Source organism: Melanerpes formicivorus, unplaced genomic scaffold (genome assembly GCF_026170545.1).
Source record: "Melanerpes formicivorus ecotype bairdi unplaced genomic scaffold, bMelFor1.0.p_v2 SCAF_5, whole genome shotgun sequence".
Classification (NCBI taxonomy): Eukaryota; Metazoa; Chordata; class Aves; order Piciformes; family Picidae; genus Melanerpes; species Melanerpes formicivorus.
In genome coordinates, this window is record NW_027142357.1 from 37081600 (window position 1) to 37102038 (window position 20439).

The 20439-nt window shown below is 52.4% G+C and overlaps 1 protein-coding gene across 3 annotated transcripts in view; it reads left to right on the forward strand.

Moving 5' to 3' along the window:
- Positions 1 to 20439, forward strand: part of ACVR1 (activin A receptor type 1) — a 66701-nt gene that overhangs the window by 37961 nt on the left and 8301 nt on the right. For all 3 annotated transcript variants that reach the window (XM_068139189.1, XM_068139190.1, XM_068139191.1), the window contains 4 exons: positions 6843 to 7109; positions 7980 to 8197; positions 13328 to 13427; positions 15511 to 15657. In XM_068139189.1, the coding sequence (XP_067995290.1) occupies positions 6863 to 7109; positions 7980 to 8197; positions 13328 to 13427; positions 15511 to 15657 (712 nt within the window). In that variant the 5' untranslated portion in view covers positions 6843 to 6862. The remainder of the gene's footprint in view (positions 1 to 6842; positions 7110 to 7979; positions 8198 to 13327; positions 13428 to 15510; positions 15658 to 20439) is intronic.

A 20439-nucleotide genomic window follows, 5' to 3' on the forward strand; every position in this document is an offset into this window, starting at 1 on the left:
CACTCTTGAAGGGCAGCTTTCTGCTTCTCAAAAATGTTGGGTTGTGTTCAGCTTTCAGAGCTGCTTATATTAAGCACCTTAAAGTTAAGCCACTTGCCTTTCGCACCCTCAACCTGAAGAGCAAAGAGTGGAGAACAGCAGCATGTGCTGAGGTGTGGTAAAGGGGTGAGGTTCCAGTTAACTTCTCCCACACAGTGTGTGGAATTAGGCTGGATGCTAGGAAATACCTTTACTGAAAGGGTTGTCAAAGGTTGGAATGGCCTGCCCAGGGCAGTGGTGGAGTCACCAGCCCTGGAGGGGTTGGAATGGCCTGCCCAGGGCAGTGGTGGAGTCACCAGCCCTGGAGGGGTTGGAATGGCCTGCCCAGGGCAGTGGTGGAATCACCAGCCCTGGAGGGGTTGGAATGGCCTGCCCAGGGCAGTGGTGGAATCACCAGCCCTGGAGGGGTTGGAATGGCCTGCCCAGGGCAGTGGTGGAGTCACCAGCCCTAGAGGGGTTGGAATGGCCTGCCCAGGGCAGTGGTGGAGTCACCAGCCCTGGAGGGGTTGGAATGGCCTGCCCAGGGCAGTGGTGGAATCACCAGCCCTAGAGGGGTTGGAATGGCCTGCCCAGGGCAGTGGTGGAATCACCAGCCCTAGAGGGGTTGGAATGGCCTGCCCAGGGCAGTGGTGGAATCACCAGCCCTAGAGGGGTTGGAATGGCCTGCCCAGGGCAGTGGTGGAGTCACCAGCCCTGGAGGGGTTGGAATGGTATGTGCACCTTGGTACTTGGGGACATGGCTTAGCAGTGTCCTTGCAGTGCTGTGCTGAAGGCTGGACTGGATGTTCTCGAAGGTCTCTTCCAAGCAAAGATACTCTGAATTGGACACTTGTGCTGCCTCTCTGGTGCAGCCCATTGAGCAGCATCCTCAGTCACCCTCCCCTGCCAAAGCTGGCTGCAGGTGTTCAGGCTTGGTTGCTGCTTTGTTAGCCCTGTCAAGTGGGGAAGGAGACTCCTTCATTTCCCAAGAAGCTAAACCCCAGAGCAGAGCTCTGAGTGATGCACTTCCAGTGCTGGAAAGTGTGAGTGTCCAGAGCACTTGTGCTTTTGCTGTTTTAGAGGCTTTTGTGACCTGGAGATCAGTGGTGAGGGTATACAGCTGCTGCTTAGTGCTGGACAACTCAGATCCTATACAGAATCCATTACAGGCTGCCCAGGACCCCTCATCCCTGGAGGGGGTTTTCAAGCTGTGGAGATGTGGTGCTGAGGGCTGTTGTTTAGTGGTGACCTGGCAGTGCTGGGTTAAGGGTTGGACTCCCATGATTTAGAGGCCTCTTCCAACCTAAATGATTCTGTGATAATTCTGGCTGTTGTGTGATGCTTGCTCCTCACATTGAGAAAGGAGAGCAGCATCTGAATGGAGCTGTCACCTCTGCAAGCTTTGTGTGTCCCCAAAATGATGATGGTCATAAAGGGAGGGAACCATCAAGAGCGAGCTGGCTGGTGGACAGCTAAATAGACTCTACAGAAATTGTGACTTATGATCATAGAATTGTTAGGGTTGGAAGGCACCTCAAGGATCATCCAGTTCCAACCCCCCTGTCACAGGCAGGGATCACAGAATCACCAAGGTTGGAAGAGACCTCAAAGATCATCAAGTCCAGCCTGTCATCTCACACTGGATCAAGTTGCTCTGTGTCTCTGTGCAGCTGGCAGGGGCAGGGTAAGGACCAACCCCACCACCTCTGCCACAGGGCCTGCCACACTGCTCAGCAGAGCCTGCCAAGACAGGGTGGGTCATAGAATCACAGAATTGTTAGGGTTGGAAGGGACCTCAAGGCTCAGCCAGTTCCAGCCCCCCTGCCATGGGCAGGGACACCTCACATTACAGCAGGTTGCTCACAGCCACCTCCAGCCTGGCTGCAAAAACCTCCAGGGATGAGGCTTCCACCACCTCCCTGGGCAACCTGTGCCAGGCTCTCACCACCCTCATAGGGAACAACTTCTTCCTAACATCCAATCTCAATCTACCCATTTCTAGTGTGGTTCCATTGCCCCTAGTCCAAGTCTGTGTTCCTTCACCTGCAGTTCCCTGTGGGGTGAGGCCCTGGCAGGTTCCACCTCTTCCCCTGCTCTAGCCATTTAAAACAATATTACTACTTTAAATGCTCTGGCCTGTGAGTGCCAAGGCCCTTTTGTCCTGCTGGAGGCTTCAGCAGCTCTGCAAGCAGCTCTGCCTGCCATGTGTGCCTTTCCCGGGCTGGTTTCAGGGTTTCTGGGTGAAAGGAGTGGTGCTGCTGAGCCCCCGAGGGGGCTGGGGGGTGTGTGTGTGTGTGCTCCTGGGCAGGGCTGGGTGTGGGGGGCAGAGGGCTGGGCTCAGGCAGCAGGATGACTGCAGTGTCTGTGCATGTTCAGCATGCAGGACAGGGCACAGCTGCGGGGGCAGCTCCCTGACTGACAGTGTCACTGCCTGCCTGGCCTGGCTCCACGCTGGGGAGGAGTCGCCCGGGTGGGATTGCTCCTCCCATGAAGTTTCCAGTCGTGTCTTGGTGGGCAAGACCAAGAAGATAGATTGTGTTTCATAGAATCACAGAATGGTTTGGGTTGGAAGGGACCTTCAAGATCATCTAGTTCCAACCCCCCTGCCGTGGGCAGGAACGCCTCCCACCAGCCCAGGTTGCTCAAGGTCTCATCCAATCTGGCCTTGAACACTTCCAGGGAGTGAGCATCCACAATCTCTCTGGGCAGCCTGTTCCAATGTCTCCCAACCCTCACTGGAAAGAATTTCTTTCTAACCTCCAGTCTAAATCTCCTCTCCTCAAGCTTCAGTCCATTCCCTCTCATCCTATCACTCCAAGCCCTTGTCAGAAATCCCTCCCCAGCTCTCCTGTAGTCCCCTTCAGGTACTGGAAGGCTGCTTTAAGCTTTTCCTGGAGCTTTCTTTTCACTTGTCTGGCTTGTTTGCCTCTGCTCACCCTTGGCCACCCAACCAAGCAGTCAGAGGTCTGGTGGTGCCGTGGAGGTTGTGCCTCTGGACACTGGCATGTGCTCAGTATGTGTTGGAAGATGTGCTGGGCCTGGCCTGCAAGGTGAAATTCAGTCCTGTGAGGAGCCAGGGACTTGGACTCTGATCCCTAAGTTCCTTTCCAGCTTGAGACCTTCTGTGATCTGACTTAATTTGGAAGGGGAAGGTGTGCAGTGGTGGTGCAATGGAAGGCAATGAGTTGATATCCAAGCTCTGCTTTAAAAGGTACATAGGGACTGTGTCCTCAGAAATCTGAGACTCTCCTGGGACATGTTTTGACTGTTTTAGGCTTTTCAAACTGACTTCAGCATTTGCTGACATCACAGCTAGCTCAGACCTCTTTTCAAGTCAAAGGCAGCTGAAGAAACTGCTGCTGTAGTGCCAGGCTGAGGTCTCCTCAGGACGGAGATGTTACCAGCGGCATGTGTAGTGTATCTCCTTGGAGAGAGAACTTCAGTATTGGAGAGTTGCTGGTGTTTGCAGCCCGGGAGTGGGGTGTAAATGTGAAACAAACCTGCCTAGGCTGGCTGTGCCAAGTCAGCTTTGCAGGGAGGTGAGGAACTTGGCTTTGTTCTCCTGTGTCTGCACATCTTTGTTGTCAGCTGGTGCTGCCCTGCCTGGCTGTCTGGTGGCTTTGGGCTGGGACAGCTGGGGTCATGTGCTGGCACTGCCTGCAGCGTGGCAGGGCCTGCACAGCCCCTTGGGGCTTTTCTGAGCCAGGTGTGGAGTGTCCTGGGCTGTTTCTGCCAAAGGACCTGGGTGAGGAGCCAGGGCTCTGGGCTGTCTGCTTGCACTAAGTCAACAAACCAACTCCAGGAGCTTCAGCAGTAGCAATCCTAGCTAATCATCTGGCTAATGAGGAGTTCATGCAGCTCTCTGCCTGTGTGGCAGGTGGGGTCACTGGGTGTGCACAGAACACAGGGGCCAGAGGTGCAGCAGTGGGTCACAGCACCCAGAACTGCAGTGCGGGTCTCCAGCTGATGGCAGTGGCTGGCCGCTTGGCTCCTTGCCTGAGTGCTGCTGAGGAGTTGCCTCCACAGCCTTCTGCACCCAGAGCTGCTGCTGAGCAGGTCCTGACCCCTTGAGCCTGTGTGCTGGGGGAGATGATCTGCTCCAGAACCTCTTGATTGCAGATGGCTGTCTCTCAGATGGTACTTCAGTTCTCCTGCTCCACAGAGCACCTACTTCTGCTGTTCCTGCAGACCCCCTCAGCTGGCTCCTCACAGGCTGGTGCTCCTCAGTGGCACCAGAAATGCTGCCCCCTCTGGGAGGCACCAAAATCCCTGCTGCTGAGGGACTGCTGGGAGGGCTGTCCTTGCCAAAGGTGTGGATCTGCTGCTCTTTGGCAGCTGTGACCGTGCCTGGGGAGGAAGCCCCTGGTAGGTCTGTGCCTCTGGATGACAACCCCAGATGAAGGGCTCGTGTGTTGCAATGCCAGATGTGTTTTCCTGCTGCTTTTGTGGGAGGAGAAGGAGCAGAACTTGGGGTTTTGGGGAATTTTGGGCATGATACTTTATTCCTTTCAAACAATTCCCCCAAATGAATGAAGCTGCTGCTCAGGGGTGGCGTGCCAGCGCTGGAAGTCAGCATGACAGCCCCTGTCTGATTTCAGATTCTTTCCCTAATTCAGTGTTTGTTCCTGGTTCAGAAATGGAAAATTCTCTTTGTATGCTGGTCCACTGTGGGAGGAGGGGGGGGGAAACAAGCAGGGCTGGATTCCCAGTGGGCAGCTCTAATGATAGCCTGGAGAGGTCCCACGCATGGTGTGCTCAGCTCCTATTTTAGGAGTGTCCACTGCATTTGTGGCTGGGAGCTTTTCTGATGGGCTGGAGCTGAGGAGGAGAACGTGAGTGAAGTCACCATAAATGTGTGTGCCAGAGCAGTGCCTGCTTCTGTCCTGCCTAGCCCTGCCTCCACCCTGCCAGCTGCAAGGGCACCGTTTGCCACTACCAGCACCTCTGCTCTCCAGGCAACCAGAGAGCTTCCAGTGTTCCCCGTTAGCTGGTGGGGAGTGGTGTCCCCTCCTGTGGAGGAGACCAGAGTGACCTATGTGCTGAGCTGAAAAGCTCATGCCATGCCCTGAAGCCATGTGCATGGCTCTGGTGGGGAGGGTGGGTTTGTCCCAGCTAGGTATCTCCAGGCACTTGGCTGAAGAGCCTTGGGTTAGTTTCCTACTCTAAATCTTAAGTTCATAGAATCACAGAATGGTTTGGGTTGGAAGGCACCTCAAAGATCACCTTGTTTTGACCCCCTTCTACAAGGTCAGGTTGCTCAAGGCCTGATCCAACCTAGCTTTGAACACCTCCAGGGTGGGAGCATCCACAACCTCCCCAGACAACCTGTTCCAGTGTCTCCCCACCCTCACTGGAAAGAATTTCTTCCTAATCCCCGTTCTACATCTCCCCTTCTTGAGCTTCAATCCATTCCCTCTAGTCCTAGCACTGCAAGCCTTTCCTGGCTTCCTTGCAGACCCTTTCCTCTTACTCAGCAGAGGCACCTGGAACTGGGAGGGAGGTGTTGGGCTTGCTGCCACTTCTCTCTGTGGCCCCAGGGCCAGACTTCCCAGGAAGGTCACTTCTGCAGTGAGCTATATCATAGTATCAGTCAGGGTTGGAAGGGACCACAAGGATCATCTAGTTCCAGCCCCCCTGCCATGGGCAGGGACACCCCACACTACATCAGCCTGGCCAGAGCCTCGTCCAGCCTGGGCTTAAACACCTCCAGGGATGGGGCCTCAACCACCTCCCTGGACAACCCATTCCAGGGCTTCACCACTCTCATGGGGAAGAACTTCCTCCTCACATCCAGCCTGAATCTCCCCACCTCCAGCTTCATTCCATTCCCCCTAGTCCTATCACTCCCTGAGATCCTGAGCAGTCCCTCCCCAGCCTTCCTGTAGGCCCCCTTCAGATACTGGAAGGCCACAATTAGGTCACCTCGGAGCCTTCTCTTCTTCAGACTGAACAGCCCCAACTCCTTCAGTCTGTCCTTACAGGAGAGGTGCTCCAGCCCTCTGCTCATCCTCCTGGCCCTTCTCTGGACACCTTCCAGCACCTCCATATCCCTCTTGTAATAGGGGCTGCAGAACTGGAGGCAGTACTCCAGGTGGGGTCTCACCAGAGCTGAGTGGAGGGGGAGGATCACCTCCCTCGACCTGCTGGCCACACTTCTCCTGATGCAGCCCAGGATCTGATTGGCTTTGCGGGCTGCAAGTGCACACTGAGAGCTCATGTTGAGCTTTTTGTCCACCAGTACCCCCAAGTCTCTCTCCTCAGGGCTGCTTTCCAGCCAGTCACTGCCCAGCCTGGATTTGTGCCTGGGATTGCCTCGACCCAGATGCAGGACCCAGCACTTGCTCTGCATCCTGTGGCACTGTGTCCGTGGCACCTTTAAATGTCCTTCCTTTGGTTTAGTTCAAGTAATTTCCAGAACGCTCCAGTGTAACTGTTTCCACGTAGAAGTGGGATGTGGCTCAGCAGACCTGGTTTAAATGCAGTTTGTTGGGGCTTGCCCTCTGCGGTGTGTCCCTGTGCAGCTGCCTCCCCTTGCTGAGTGCCCCCAGCAGGGTGTGTGCCAGAGCTCCTGCAGAATGCCACTGAACTCTCCAGATCTGAGTACTTGAAGAGGGCAGATATGACTGGCATCCCTTTGATGGTGCCAGCTCCTGGCTTTGTCTTGCTCAATCGGCTCAATTGGTATCGTTAGCTCCTACTTGGTGGTTCCTCAGCGCTAGCCTCAAGTGAGATCTCTTTCTTTGCAGAGGTTTCATTGTCTTGACGATTCGGTTATCTCTATAACTGACTCTGTTAAGCTCTTTTCCTCAACTGCCCTCTTACAGATGATGAACTAAAGCTAAAGATGGTCCACTACGAATGCGTGTGTGAAGGCACGTCCTGCGGGAATAGAGACCGGTGCCATGGCCAGCAGTGCTTTGCTTCCCTGAGCATTAATGACGGTGCCAAGGTCTACCAGAAGGGCTGCTTCCAAGTCTATGAACAAGGGAAGATGACCTGCAAAACGCCTCCCTCTCCCGACCAGGCGGTGGAGTGCTGCCAAGGCTACCTGTGCAACATGAACATCACTGCCCGGCTGCCTTCTTCTAAAGGTGGGAGCCTCCCTGGTAAATAGGGCATTTAGAGGCAGAGGAAAGGTTCAGCTATCCTCTGCTGGGGTGGGAGTGGGATGGTAGGCTGAACATGAGCCTGCAGTGTGCCCAGGCAGCCAAGAGGGCCAGTGGCATCCTGGCCTGCATCAAGAACAGTGTGGCCAGCAGGAGCAGGGAGGTCATTCTGCCCCTGTACACAGCACTGGTTAGGCCACACCTCAAGTCCTGTGTCCAGTTCTGGGCTCCTCAGTTTAGGAAAGATGTTGAGGTGCTGGAAGGTGTCCAGAGAAGGGCAACAAAGCTGGGGAGAGGACTCGAACACAGCCCTACGAGGAGAGGCTGAGGGAGCTGGGGTTGCTTAGCCTGGAGAAGAGGAGGCTCAGGGGGAGACCTTGCTCTCTACAACTCCCTGAAGGGAGGTTGTAGCCAGGTGGGGGTTGGTCTCTTCTCCCTGGCAAGCAGCACCAGAACAAGAGGACACAGTCTCAAACTGTGCCAGGGGAGGTTTAGGCTGGATGTTAGCAAGAAGCTCTTCAGCTCTTCCCAGCAAGAGAGATTGGCCATTGGAATGTGCTGCCCAGGGAGGTGGTGGAGTCATCGTCCCTGGAGGTGTTTAGGAAGAGACTGGCTGGGGTGCTTGGTGCCATGGTTTAGTTGCTTAGATGGTGTTGGGTGATAGGTGGGACTTGATGATCTCAAAGGTCTTTTCTAACCTGGTTAACTCCATTCTATTCACAGCCTCCCTTGCAGCCTGGGTGGCTACCAAGTCAAGCGTGGTGTCAGTGCTGTTGCTGTCAAACACCTCCTCTGGGAATCTGCATGTTTATTTTTATCTTCCTTTTGTTTGCTTCCTCCCCTCTCCTTTCCCAGGCCAAACCTTCCAAGGAGATGCTGCAGGTTACAGCATGGAAACACTGATCATTGTGATCCTGGCTCCGGTGATCGTGCTGGTGGTGTTCTCTGCCGTGGCCGTGCTGATCATCCGCAGGATACGGAAGAACCACATGGAGAGGCTCAACTCCAGAGATGCAGAATATGGCACAATTGAGGGGCTGATTGCATCCAATGTTGGGGACAGCACCTTGGCAGTAAGTGATGGGAACCTTGGTGTCAGCCTCCTTCACCTCCAGGCTCCTACCTTGTGCCCTCCAGAGGTGGCCCCATCAGTGACAAGACCCTTGGCTGCCCCTTGAGGGCTTCTGGGGTGAAACTTCAGTGCTCACAAATCCATAGTGTACATGAAATGTAACTACTCTTTCTGTGGAGAAAAATGTTCCTGTCTAATGTAGTGGAGAAAAATGTCCAGTCTAAACCTAACCTGTTACAGTTTGAGGCCATTCCCATTTGGTCTCTTCTTCTCAGAGAGGTTAGTGCTGATATCTTCTCCCAACAATGCCCTTTCAGGTAGTTGTGGAGAGTGATGAGATCTCCCCTTCCCCTTCTTCAGACTGAACAGCCCCAGTTCCTTCAGTTGCTCTTCACCAGATTTATTCTCCAGGCCCTTCACAGCTTCCTTGCACTGTCTCCAGCACCTCCACATCTCTTTTGTATTGAGGTGCCCAAAACTGGACACAGTACTCGAGGCGTGGCCTCACCAGTGCCAAGGACAGGGGGACAATCACTTCCTTATTGCTGGACACAGCACTTCTAATCCAAGCCAGGATGCCACTGGCTTTCTTGGCCATCAAAAGAGAGCTTTTCCAGGCATAGCTCCTTTGAGCTGTAGTCAGGCTGCTGATGTTCCCAGAAATGATGTCTGAAGAGCAAATCAGGCAATGCCTGGTTGTGGAGGAGCCCAAAGGGATAGGAAGGGTGTGAAAGTGTCTTAAAAGCAGCCTGAAAGGTCAGAAAAGATGTGGTGCTAGGAGGGGAAAAGAGATATTTATAACTCCTACAAACTTCAAACCTGACTCCCATGATCTTGGTAGAAGGGCTCTAGGATGAGTAGGAAATGAGTGACATTTTGTTGACAGAAGAGTGACAGGAATTGTAAGAGATGAGAGCTGCTTACTCAAAACTGAGCTTTTAGAGTATGTTCTTGTTCACACAGTCCCTGGAAAACAAAACAACGTGGGGAAGTGTTTCTCCTTTTTCAAGACTTCATGTATCTCACCCTTCCACTGGAGGTGAGAAAGAAGTGTTCCCAGCAGCTTTCCCTGCTTTATCAGAGCTCAGCCTTCAGAGGCAGCCTGAGTGCTTGCTTCTGAAACCAGTGCAAAGAGAACTTTTCTCCTCCCTGCATTTGGAAGATAAGAATCTGTTCAACAACACCAGGAGGGTTGGAAAACATTTTCCATGTTGGTGCTTTCCCACCATAACATCCATGCAGTGCAGCTTTGAGAAGTGCCTGGAGGAAAATGACCCAAACCAGAAGTATTTTTAATAACATGCTACATGGGCTGGGTATTTTCTTTCTGGGGGTTGCACAGTTTCCTCTCTGTGGGAAAAAGAGACCAAAAGGGATATCTCTTTAAGTGAGGAATAACCTTTGATGCCTTCCTTAGAAGGTGCTGGTTACCACCAGCTTGGGTAGCAGTTTTGGCTAGGTCTAAAAAAAATACCCTAGAAAATGTCTGCACCTCCTCAGCTGAAAGTTGATCTCTGCTTTGCAAGAGCAGCTATGAGAATTCAGTAAGAGATCTGTGGGACCGCTCCAAATGGACCTATTCTGGGGAGCTGGAAGCTATTTCTTGGCTCCCTCTGTTTTGAGGCAGAAGCATTTCTGTAAAATCACAGAATTGTCAGGGTTGGAAGGCACCTGAAGGATCACAGAATCACCAAGGTTGGAAGAGACCTCAAAGATCATCAAGTCCAACCTGTCACCACAGACCTCGTGACTAAACCATGGCACCAGGTGCTACATCCAGTCCCTTCTTGAACACCTCCAGGGATGGTGACTCCACCACCTCCCTGGGCAGCACATTCCAATGGTGAACAACTCTCTCTGTGAAGAACTTTCTCCTCATCTTGAGCCTAAACTTCCCCTGGTGCAGCTTGAGACTGTGTCCCCTTGTTCTGGTGCTGGGTGCCTGGGAAAAGAGACCAACCCCTTCCTGGCTACAACCACCCTTCAGGTAGATGTAGACAGCAATAAGGTCTCCCCTGAGCCTCCTCTTCTCCAAGCTGAACAACCCCAGGTCCCTCAGCCTCTCCTCACAGGGCTGTGCTCGAGGCCTCTCCCCAGCCTCGTTGCCCTTCTCTGGACACATTCAAGAGTCTCAATATCCTTCTTAAATTGAGTGGCCCAGAACTGGACACAGGACTCAAGGTGTGGCCTAACCAGTGCTGAGTACAGGGGCACAATGACTTCTCTGCTCCTGCTGGCCACACTATTTCTGATGCAGGCAAGGATGCCATTGGCCTTCTTGGCCACCTGGGCACACTGCTGGCACTTCAGGGTCAATCTGGTACAAACTGCAGCAACCTTTCTACTGCTGCCCTCCTCTTTTGCTTCAGCTTGGGCACATGTAATTGGACTTGGTAAACATTAATGCCTTTGGCTCTCTCTAATTAGCCCCCAGAGCTCTATTCTGTGTTACTGGCTTAAACCAGCCAGTTTGGAGCTGTTCCCCATGAGCTGGGCACGTGTGCATCTGGTGGTTTGTATTGAAGCCCTGCCTGCCAGCTGTTTATCAGCTCTTATCTGTGCGAGGCCATTTCCACGCCGTTCACAAACCTTTTGCACTTGAGGTCGTTTATTGTTCCTTGGAAATGGTGACAAAACCTGAGAGAACACATCCAAATTATTTTTTGTTTTTAAAGGAAGCAGGAGAAGTTGCTAACTGTGAAGGCTTGGTCTGATGGAGCTGGTTTGTTCTGGGCTGTCAGAGCCTCTCAGCTTCATCATGGCAGTGCCTCTGGAGAGCTGGGGAAGTGAAAAAACCATTGCTAGTTCCTTGCTGCTTAAATGTTAGGTTAAGCAGTCAGGCCCTTAAATTCCAGGTTTTTCCTCTCCTTTGTGTTTTAAATCCTAGGTTTGCTACACATCAGTTTGTATTTAGGATTAGTCTCCACAGTGCAGCAAATGCTTCAAGCCCTCCTTAAGCTTCCCACAGGGGAGGGGAAAGAGCTGTGGCCTCCTCGGATCTTGTTTTTACAGTGACTGCAGATAAGTTTGTTTGGGTTGGGGTTTTTTTTTGTGTGTGTGGTTTATTTTCTTTCCCCTCTGATACAAGCAGGAAGGAAAATGAGGTCTGTTTGCATTAAAAAGCAAAACAGCAGCCTCCTGCCATTCCCAGCTTGTCTTTTGCTGGAGCACTCATTGAAGTGTTGTTAGGAGGCATGAGGTTTCATGGGGAGCTGGTTAAAGCCCAGAAGTGCAGCTTGCTGGAGATGCTAGAAAGTCTGTTATTGTTATGGTGCATTCTTAAAATTATTATTCTCTTGCCCTTTGTAAGGGAAGTAAAAGTCCAGTAATAGAGCTGTAAATGCTTTGAGCTAGCAGAGCAGAAGAGGAGCTGGGTATTGGCACTTGACAAGGCTGATCGGCTTCTAACGTTCAAGTAGAGTCTTATTCATGGCTTTATAGAAGTTTACAGTCTGAAGTCTGGCTGCCATGCCAGGGATCAAGGGATCAGGCCCAGCCAGCATGGATTTAGGAAGGGCAGGTCCTGCCTGACCAACCTGATCTCCTTCTATGCCCAGGTGACTGCCTGGTGGATGTGGGGCAGGCTGTGGATGTGGTCTACCTGGACTTCAGCAAGTCCTTTGACACCGTCCCCCACAGCAAACTGCTGGCCAAGCTGTCAGCCCATGGCTTGGACAGCAGCACTCTGAGCTGGGTTAAGAACTGGCTGGAGGCTGAGCCCAGAGAGTGGTGGTGAATGGTGCCACAGCCAGCTGGCAGCCAGTCACTAGTGGTGTGCCCCCGGGATCAGTGCTGGGCCCTGTGCTCTTTAACATCTTTATTGATGATCTGGATGAGGGCATTGAGTCCATCATCAGTAAATTTGCTGATGACACCAAGCTGGGGACAGGAGTTGATCTGCTGGAGGGTAGAGAGGCTCTGCAGAGAGACCTCGACAGGCTGGGCAGATGGGCAGAGTCCAAGGGCAGAAGATTGAACACATCTAAGTGCCAGGTTCTGCACATTGGCCACAACAACCCCATGCAGAGCTACAGGCTGGGGTCAGAGTGGCTGGAGAGCAGCCAGGCAGAGAGGGACCTGGGGGTACTGGTTGATGGTAGGCTGAACATGAGCCAGCAGTCTGCCCAGGCAGCCAGGAGGGCCAATGGCATCCTGGCCTGCATCAGGAACAGTGTGGCCAGCAGGAGCAGGGAGGTCATTGTGCCTCTGTACTCAGCACTGGTTAGGCCACCCCTTGAGTCCTGTGTCCAGTTCTGGGCCCCTCAGTTTAGGAAGGAGGTTGACTTGCTGGAGCATGTCCAGAGAAGGGCAACAAAGTTGGTGAGGGGTTTGGAACACAAGCCCTATGAGGAGAGGCTGAGGGAGCTGGGGTTGCTTAGCCTGAAGAAGAGGAGACTCAGGGGTGACCTTATTGCTCTCTACAACTCCCTGAAGGGAGATTGTAGATAGGCAGAGGTTGGTCTCTTCTGCCAGGCAGCCAGCACCAGAACAAGAGGACACAGTCTCAGGCTGTGCCAGGGGAGGTTTAGGTTGGATGTTAGGAGGAAGTTCTATACAGAGAGAGTGATTGCCCATTGGAATGGGCTGCCTGGGGAGGTGGTGGAGTCGCCGTCACTGGATGTGTTCAGGAGGAGACTTGATGGGGTGCTTGGTGCCATGGGTTAGTTGTTTGGGTGGTGTTGGATGACAGGTTGGATGCAATGATCTTGAAGGTCTCTTCCAACCTGGTTTATTCTATTCTAGAATACCAGGAACTGATAAAAATGTCTCATTGTGGAAACTCTTTTTCCCTGCATCTCAACGTAATGTGATGCAGGGAACGCTCCTGTCTCCTGCTTTGCAGTTATCCGTGGTCACTGGGGAAACTTCCCAGGCACAGTGACGATGCCAAAGGTGTAGCTCCTCCATCAGCCTCTCCTGTGCTTTACAGGGGCAAAACCTTGTGAAGGACATTCTCTGCCCATTTGTGTGCTGGTGGCAAGGCTATGTCCTGGCCCTGAGCGTCACCAGAGCCCTTCAGATGCCAGCGAGCTCTGCCTCCCCCCGCACCGCCGTGCGGTGAACCTGTGTGCGCTCGGGGGATGCATGGAGCTCTCACAGGGTGTGAACTTCTGCTCTTGCTTTTGAACAGGACTTACTGGACCATTCCTGCACATCTGGCAGTGGTTCTGGACTTCCCTTCTTGGTGCAAAGAACGGTGGCTCGCCAGATCACGCTGGTGGAGTGTGTAGGTTGGTATCTTCTCATTCTCCTTCACAGCTGGGGCTGAGCCCTGGAAGCTGTGCAGAGAGAAGGCTTCACAACTCCCATCCCATCCACTGGGTTTCCTCACTTCCTGATGTAATCTATGAAACCTTTCAGGCCTCAGCTGATTGGAACCTGTTTGGGTTTGGAAAGTGGAGTGAAAAGAATCCCTTTCACACCTTTGCAATAAAAAGGGACAAATATTACCTGTGCTTTAGCATAGCAAAGCCTAACCCTGGGTCAGGTGATGTTAGAAAATGCAAAGCAGACTCCTTTGGGTACTTTGTAAGCCAAATAAATGTAGCTTTTTAGAAAAGCAAGCTCAGTGTGAAGCTTGAAACTGTCAAACTGTGAAGCAAGCATTTGTTTATTAAATGGTGTTCAATTGGAAAGCTGTAGAGTCAGTGCAGGATCATCTGGATGGGAGATGTGGAGCTGAAGCATCAAGCACAGTGGCATTTGAAAAACCCAAGACACACCTCCTGTGACATTGTGCCACTCAAATGAGGACACAAGTGGTCTGGAGCTCACTGCTCTGCACTCCTGCTTTGGGACCACATAGGCATGATGTACTCCTGCTGCTTTTCTCCTTGGAGAGAGAATCTCTCCAGTAATTCTTTCCTAAAACTCTTGTGGGCTTTCAACAGGAATTCAGTGTTAATTTGAAGCTCCATTCAATTTCTCTTCAGCATCCATACATTTTTAATTGGGTGATGTTAAATAGGAGTGTAGTCAGTTGAGGGAACATTTGGGTCAAAGCCACCCTGAGGCAGTGATGTTGAGCTAAGGTGCTGTGCTGGCACTGGAGAGGTGAGCGAGCAAGGGGTGAAAATGTAGGCAAAAGACTGCTTGAAATGGTTTTAGCTGCTGCTGCAGCCATTTGCACTCAGAAGTGACACCTTTGTGTAAGTCAGGAGTTTGAGCTCTGCAGGGCATTAAATCAAACCCATCCAAGCCAGAGCAATCTGCAGGGCCTGGGCCTACACTTTCCCAGCGTGTTTTGCTGGTGGTTTGTATTGAGGAGGCACAAATGTTGACACTGACATGAAGTCCTCTGCTGCTCTGCAGTGGCTCTTCCTCAGAAACTGCAGAGGATGAGGTGCATGAGGACTTTGCCTGTGGAACAGAGGCATCTCTCTTGTGCATATCTGTAAGCCTGGAATTTTATCTGCTCCCAGGCTGGTTCAGCTGGCACTCTCCAGAGGCCGTGCATGCTGGGCTGGAGAGCAGAGAATGCTTGTGCAGGAAGGGTCTTCTGTATGGCAGCATTAGGACATCAGGGTTGGGTGTTTTCTTCCTTTGGTTCTACCTGCTGCTGACCCACAAGTGCCTCTAAAGAGCACAGAGCACTGAAGGGCCCAGTTTGGGGATTTATTGTTGTCACAGCTTGCACAAAGCACCAGGCTGTTGTACTGGGGCTGTGGTGAAAATGGCAACGACCACAACCTGCCCAGTGTGCCTTGTCCAGAATGTTGCTTTGCTCCTGGGTATCTGATCACTTCATGCTTTTATTCTCAGCTATTTAGGTAAAAAGCCTAGCATGCAGACAGTGTGTCCTTGTGAACTTTCTCTCACCACTACAGTCCTGATCCCCTCAGGCCAGGGCTGGGGTTTGAGGTGTCTAGCAGTGCTGTTTCTGCAAGGGCTGATGGTGTTACAGGGATGTAAAGGCTGCATCCCCAGCACTGCCTGTCCTTCCTGTCCTCCAAACTGGAGAGTCCATGCGTCTGATTGGGTGGTAGACACCAGCCTTGCAGTGTGCTGCCTAAGCTGTGGAAGCAGTTTCAGTTCTGGTAGCTGAGTTCTGATCCCTGCTTGGTACAGACACAACCAGTGTTCCTGCTCTCAGAGCTTGCTGTTGAAACCAAGAGGAGAAATTAAGGGCCAGCAGAGCACAGCATGACTGTGAAGTGGTAAAAAGCATGTGCAGAGGTGATCAAACTACACCAGTGTGATAGCTGGGCCATGACTGTTGGGTTTCCAGCCTGTTGGTTAAACCTGGCCTTCTGCCCTCTGAAGTCTGTTAGCTGACCACTTTTCCTGTGTTGTTTTTTCCCCCTCCCCCACCAGGAAAGGGCCGCTATGGAGAAGTTTGGAGGGGTCAGTGGCAAGGAGAAAATGTTGCTGTGAAGATCTTCTCTTCAAGGGATGAGAAGTCCTGGTTCAGGGAGACTGAGTTGTACAACACTGTACTGCTGCGGCACGAAAACATCCTAGGTAAGCAGGACACCTGTGTTGGGGTCTCCTAGTGTGGCTTGGTGCAAATGTGGTGAATGGTGCCACATCCAGCTGGAGGCCAGCCACCAGTGGCATCCCCCAGGGATCAGTGCTGGGCCCCATCCTCTTTAATCTCTTCATTGATGATCTGGATGGGGGGATTGAGACAGTCATCAGCAGATTTTCAGGTGACACCAAGCTGGGAGCAGATGTTGGTCAGTTAGAGGGTAGAAAGGCTCTGCAGAAGGACCTTGACTGACTGGACAGATGGGCAGAGTCCAACAGGATGGCATTCAACAAGTCCAAGTGCTGGGTGCTGCACTTTGGCTACAGCAACCCCATGCAGAGCTACAGGCTGGGGTCAGAGTGGCTGGAGAGCTTCCAAACAGAGAGGGACCTGGGGGTGCTGATTGACAGCTGCCTAAACATGAGCCAGCAGTGTGCCCAGGTGGCCAAGAAGGCCAATGGCATCCTGGCCTGCATTAGGAACAGTGTGGCCAGCAGGAGCAGGGAGGTCATTCTGCCCCTGTACACTGCATTGGTTAGGCTGCACCTTGAGTCCTGTGTCCAGTTCTGGGCCCCTCAGTTTAAGAAGGACATCAAAACACTTGAATGTGTCCAGAGAAGGGCAACAAGGCTGGTGAGGGGCCCTGAGCACAGCCCTGTGAGGAGAGGCTGAGGGAGCTGGGGTTGCTTAGCCTGGAGAAGAGGAGGCTCAGGGGAGACCACATTGCCCTCTACAACTCCCTGAAGGGAGGTTGTAGCCAGGTGGGGGTTGGTCTCTTCTCTCTAGCTACCAGCACCAGAACAAGAGGACACAGTCTTAAGCTGCACCAGGGGAAGTTTAGGCTCAAGGTGAGGAGAAAGTTCTTCACAGAGAGAGTTGTTCACCATTGGAATGTGCTGCCCAGGGAGGTGGTGGAGTCACCATCCCTGGAGGTGTTTAAGAGGGGATTGGATGTGGCACTTGGTGCCATGGTTTAGTCATAAGGTGCTGGGTGACAGGTTGGACTTGATGATCTTTGAGGTCTCTTCCAACCTTGGTGATACTGTGAAAGTTGAGTGAATGGAGCAGCTCACATTGACCAGGATCTTGCAGTCTGAGGGTTAGGATCTTGTATTTGTGATTAAAACAGCTGAAGGGAAGCTTTAAAAGGAAGCCTTGCCAGGAAGGTGCTGAAACTTGAGTGTCCACTGGAGAAAGTGTGGTAGGAACCTTGGTTGCCCTCCTGCAAGGGTCTGGCAAGAAGCAGTCTGCCAGATTAACGGGGTGTGGGCAGCAGGCTGTGCAGAGGAGGCAGGAGGTCCCACAGCCCCACGTGCTGAGAGTTCAGCCTTGCAGCTCTTGTTGTAGGGCAACCACAGGGCACAGTGTGAGGTGGAGAAGGAAGGTCTGGTGGATCTGTGTTTCCTTACAGCTTCAGCTTGCCTGGGGGAAATAGAGGGAGAAGAAGTGGGGTGGAATTTATAGTGGATTTAAACATTTGAATGCTTTTGCTTGTGCCTGAGCAAAGTGCAGTGCCAGTCCATCACTTTCTTCTCTGCTCAGGGTCATACCAAGCCCCTCTGCTGTTTGGATTTCAAGTGTAGCTGCCCCTTTGTGGTGTGTATCATTTCCCTGTAAATATGAAAGGGTGCTGATTTTGAGTCTCCTGCATCCTCTGTACCTTGTGTGCTCCTTTCCTCAGAGCTCAGAAGATTGCTTTTGGTGTCGTGTGCCACGGCTGAAGTTTAAGCAGCCCTTTTGATTCCTGGCAGATGTGACCTCCTCTCCCTGGTGTGTGCTACCTTGGCAAATCAAAGCAGCAGCCTGTTTCCTGAGTGCTGACTTGCCTTCACCTGCAATCTGTCTGTCTTGAAGCAGTTCTGCTCAGGCTCCTTAGTCTTGTTTCCTGTCAGAGAATGTTCCTGGGCACCGCCACTCACCCTGCTCGGCGTTTCTCTAATGTTTCCTGAAGCCGTTGCTCTGCTACTATAAAAACCATTTGGTGGCCTCCTGAAATAGGAGTTATTGAACTTCCCTTCCCCTGAGAGCCAGCAGCTTGGCTGAAATTGCATTAGGCCTTCCCCATGTTCCTCTGGCTGCCTGGAGTCTTTCTTGATAACTGTCAGGTTTGTTGGCTAGCGGAGAGAGTTTTGTAGCTGCGCTATTAAACAGCATCACAGCTTCCAGGGGCGTCATGTTGTGCAGGAATCTGACTTCAGGAGAGAAAGCAGTGGGTGTTCTCTCTGACAAATGTCCTCTGTGGGCTTTTCACAAACAGGGTTTCTTCCTCTCACTTGGAAATGAAAACTGTTGTTGCTTCCCAGCTATAAGCTGTTGGGGGCGAGAGTGTGCTGCTACGGGATGACTTCTGAGGTAACAGGAAGGGGCTCGATTTTAAGACACTTCTTGTTTTGGGTAATCATAGAATGGTTTGAATTGGAAGGGACCTCAAAGATCATAGAATGGCTTAGGCTGGAAGGGACCTTAGAGATCATCTACTCCAACCTCCTTGCCATGGGCAGGAATGCTTCACAACTAGACTCGGGCTGCTCAAGGCCTCATCCAGCGTAGTCTTGAACACCCCCAGGGAGGAAGCAGCCACAACCTCCCTGGGCAACCTATTCCAGAGTTCCACCACCCTCATGCTGAAGAGCTTCTTCCTAAGATCCAGTCAAACCCTGCTTTCCCTTGTCTTAAAACTATTTCCCCCTTGTCCTGTCTCTAGACACCCTTATGAAGTCCCTCCAGCCTTCCTGTAGGGTCCCTTCAGGAATTGGAAGGCAGCTATGAGGTGCCCCTGGAGTCTTCTTCAAGCTGAACAACCCCAGCTCCCTCAGCCTATCCTCAGAGTAGAGATGTTCTAGCCCTTGGATCATCTTTGTGGCCCGCTTCTGGACATGTTCCAACAGCTCTGTCCTCCTTCTGTTGGAGACACCAGAACTGGATGCAGTATTTGAGGTGGGGGTCTTGTAAGAGCAGTGTAAAGGGGAAGAATCCTCTCTCTTGACCTTCTGACAGACTGAGGGAGCTGGGGCTGTTCAGTGTGGAGAAGAGAAGGCTCCGAGGTGACCTAATTGTGGCCTTCCAGGATCTGAAAGGGGCTACAAGAAGGCTGGGGAAGGACTTCTCAGGATCTCAGGTAGTGATAGGACTAGGGGGAGTGCAATGAAGCTGGAGGCAGGGAGATTCAGACTGGATGTGAAGAGGAAGTTCTTCCCCATGAGAGTGGTGAAGCCCTGGAATGGGTTGTCCAGGGAGGTGGTTGGGGCCCTGTCCCTGGAGGTGTTTAAGCCCAGGCTCTGGCCAGGCTCATCTAGTGTGGGGTGTCCCTGCCCATGGCAGGGGGGTTGGAACTAGATGATCCTTGTGGTCCCTTCCAACCCTGACTGATGCTATGATACTATGACAGGCTTTTGGCAGGTCAAGGGTGGTTGGAGGTGCTCTGACAGCCTTACCTTAGCTGTGAATGTGAAGCTGGCACAGCATCTAGGGTCCTTTTACTGGGCATGACACATAGAGATATCTAACCCTCTTCTGGGCTTGATCTCAGAGGTCCTTTCCAGCCTGGATCCGAGGTCTTGATGGTTGGACTCAACCTCAGAGGTCTTTTCCAACCCAAACAATTCTGTGATTCTCATCTGCCTGTGCTGGCAGCTGCTTGGCCTCAGAAATGGAAATGGTTACTTAGGATTCCTCTGCTGGATGTGCTTCTGCTTTCCAGGGTGGGGCTCTTGAGCAGACAGCAGCAGATGTGCTACATCCTGGGGTTGTGTGTGTTTGGTTCATTTAGACTGGATACTTCCCTGCCCTCAAGCCCTTCAGAAAGAAGTGTGTGTGGCGGGGGGGAGAAGGCAACTTAATTTTTTTTTAAAGTATGTGCTACTAAAAAGTAGTTGTGCTTGATGTGACTGACAAAAGGCATGGTGTGCTCTTGTGGGTAGACCTGAGCTGGAGCTGCACAAATCTCAGGCTGGAGAGGTGGGCCCAAGCCAATCTCATGAAGCTGAACAAGACCAAATGCAAGGTCTTGCATCTGGGTCAGGGCAGTCCCAAGCCCTGATTTAGGCTGGGCAGGGACTGGCTTGAGAGCAGCCCTGGAGAAAAGGACCTGGGGGTGCTGGGGGATGAAAAGCTCAACAGGAGCCAGCAGTGAGCACTTGCAGCCCAGAAAGCAAATCAGACCCTGGGCTACATCAAGAGAAGTGTGGCCAGCAGGTCAAGGGAGGTGATTTTCTCCTTCTACTCTACTCTGGTGAGACCCCACCTGGAGTACTGTGTCCAGTTCTGGAGCCCCTAGCACAGGAAGGAGCTGGAGTGTGTCCAGAGAAGGGCCACAAGGATGAGCAGAGGGCTGGAGCTGCTCTGCTGTGAGGACAGACTGAGGGAGTTGGGGCTGTTCAGTCTGGAGAAGAGAAGGTTCTGAGGAGACCTTACTGTGGACTTCCAGTGTCTGAAGGGGGCTCCAAGAAAGCTGGGGAGGGACTTTTGAGGGTGTCAGGGAGTGACAGGACTGGGGGGAATGGAACAAAACTAGCAATGGGTAGATTGAGATTGGATGTGAGGAAGAAGTTGTTCCCTATGAGGGTGGTGAGGCACTGGCACAGGTTGCCCAGGGAGGTGGTGGAAGCCTCATCCCTGGAGGTGTTTTCAGGCAGGCTGGATGTGGCTGTGAGCAACCTGCTGTAGTGTGAGGTGTCCCTGGCCATGGCAGGGGGTTTGGAACTGGCTGAGCCTTGAGGTCCCTCCTAACCCTGACAGTTCTATGTTTCTGTGTGATGCCAGGAACACCTGCAGTC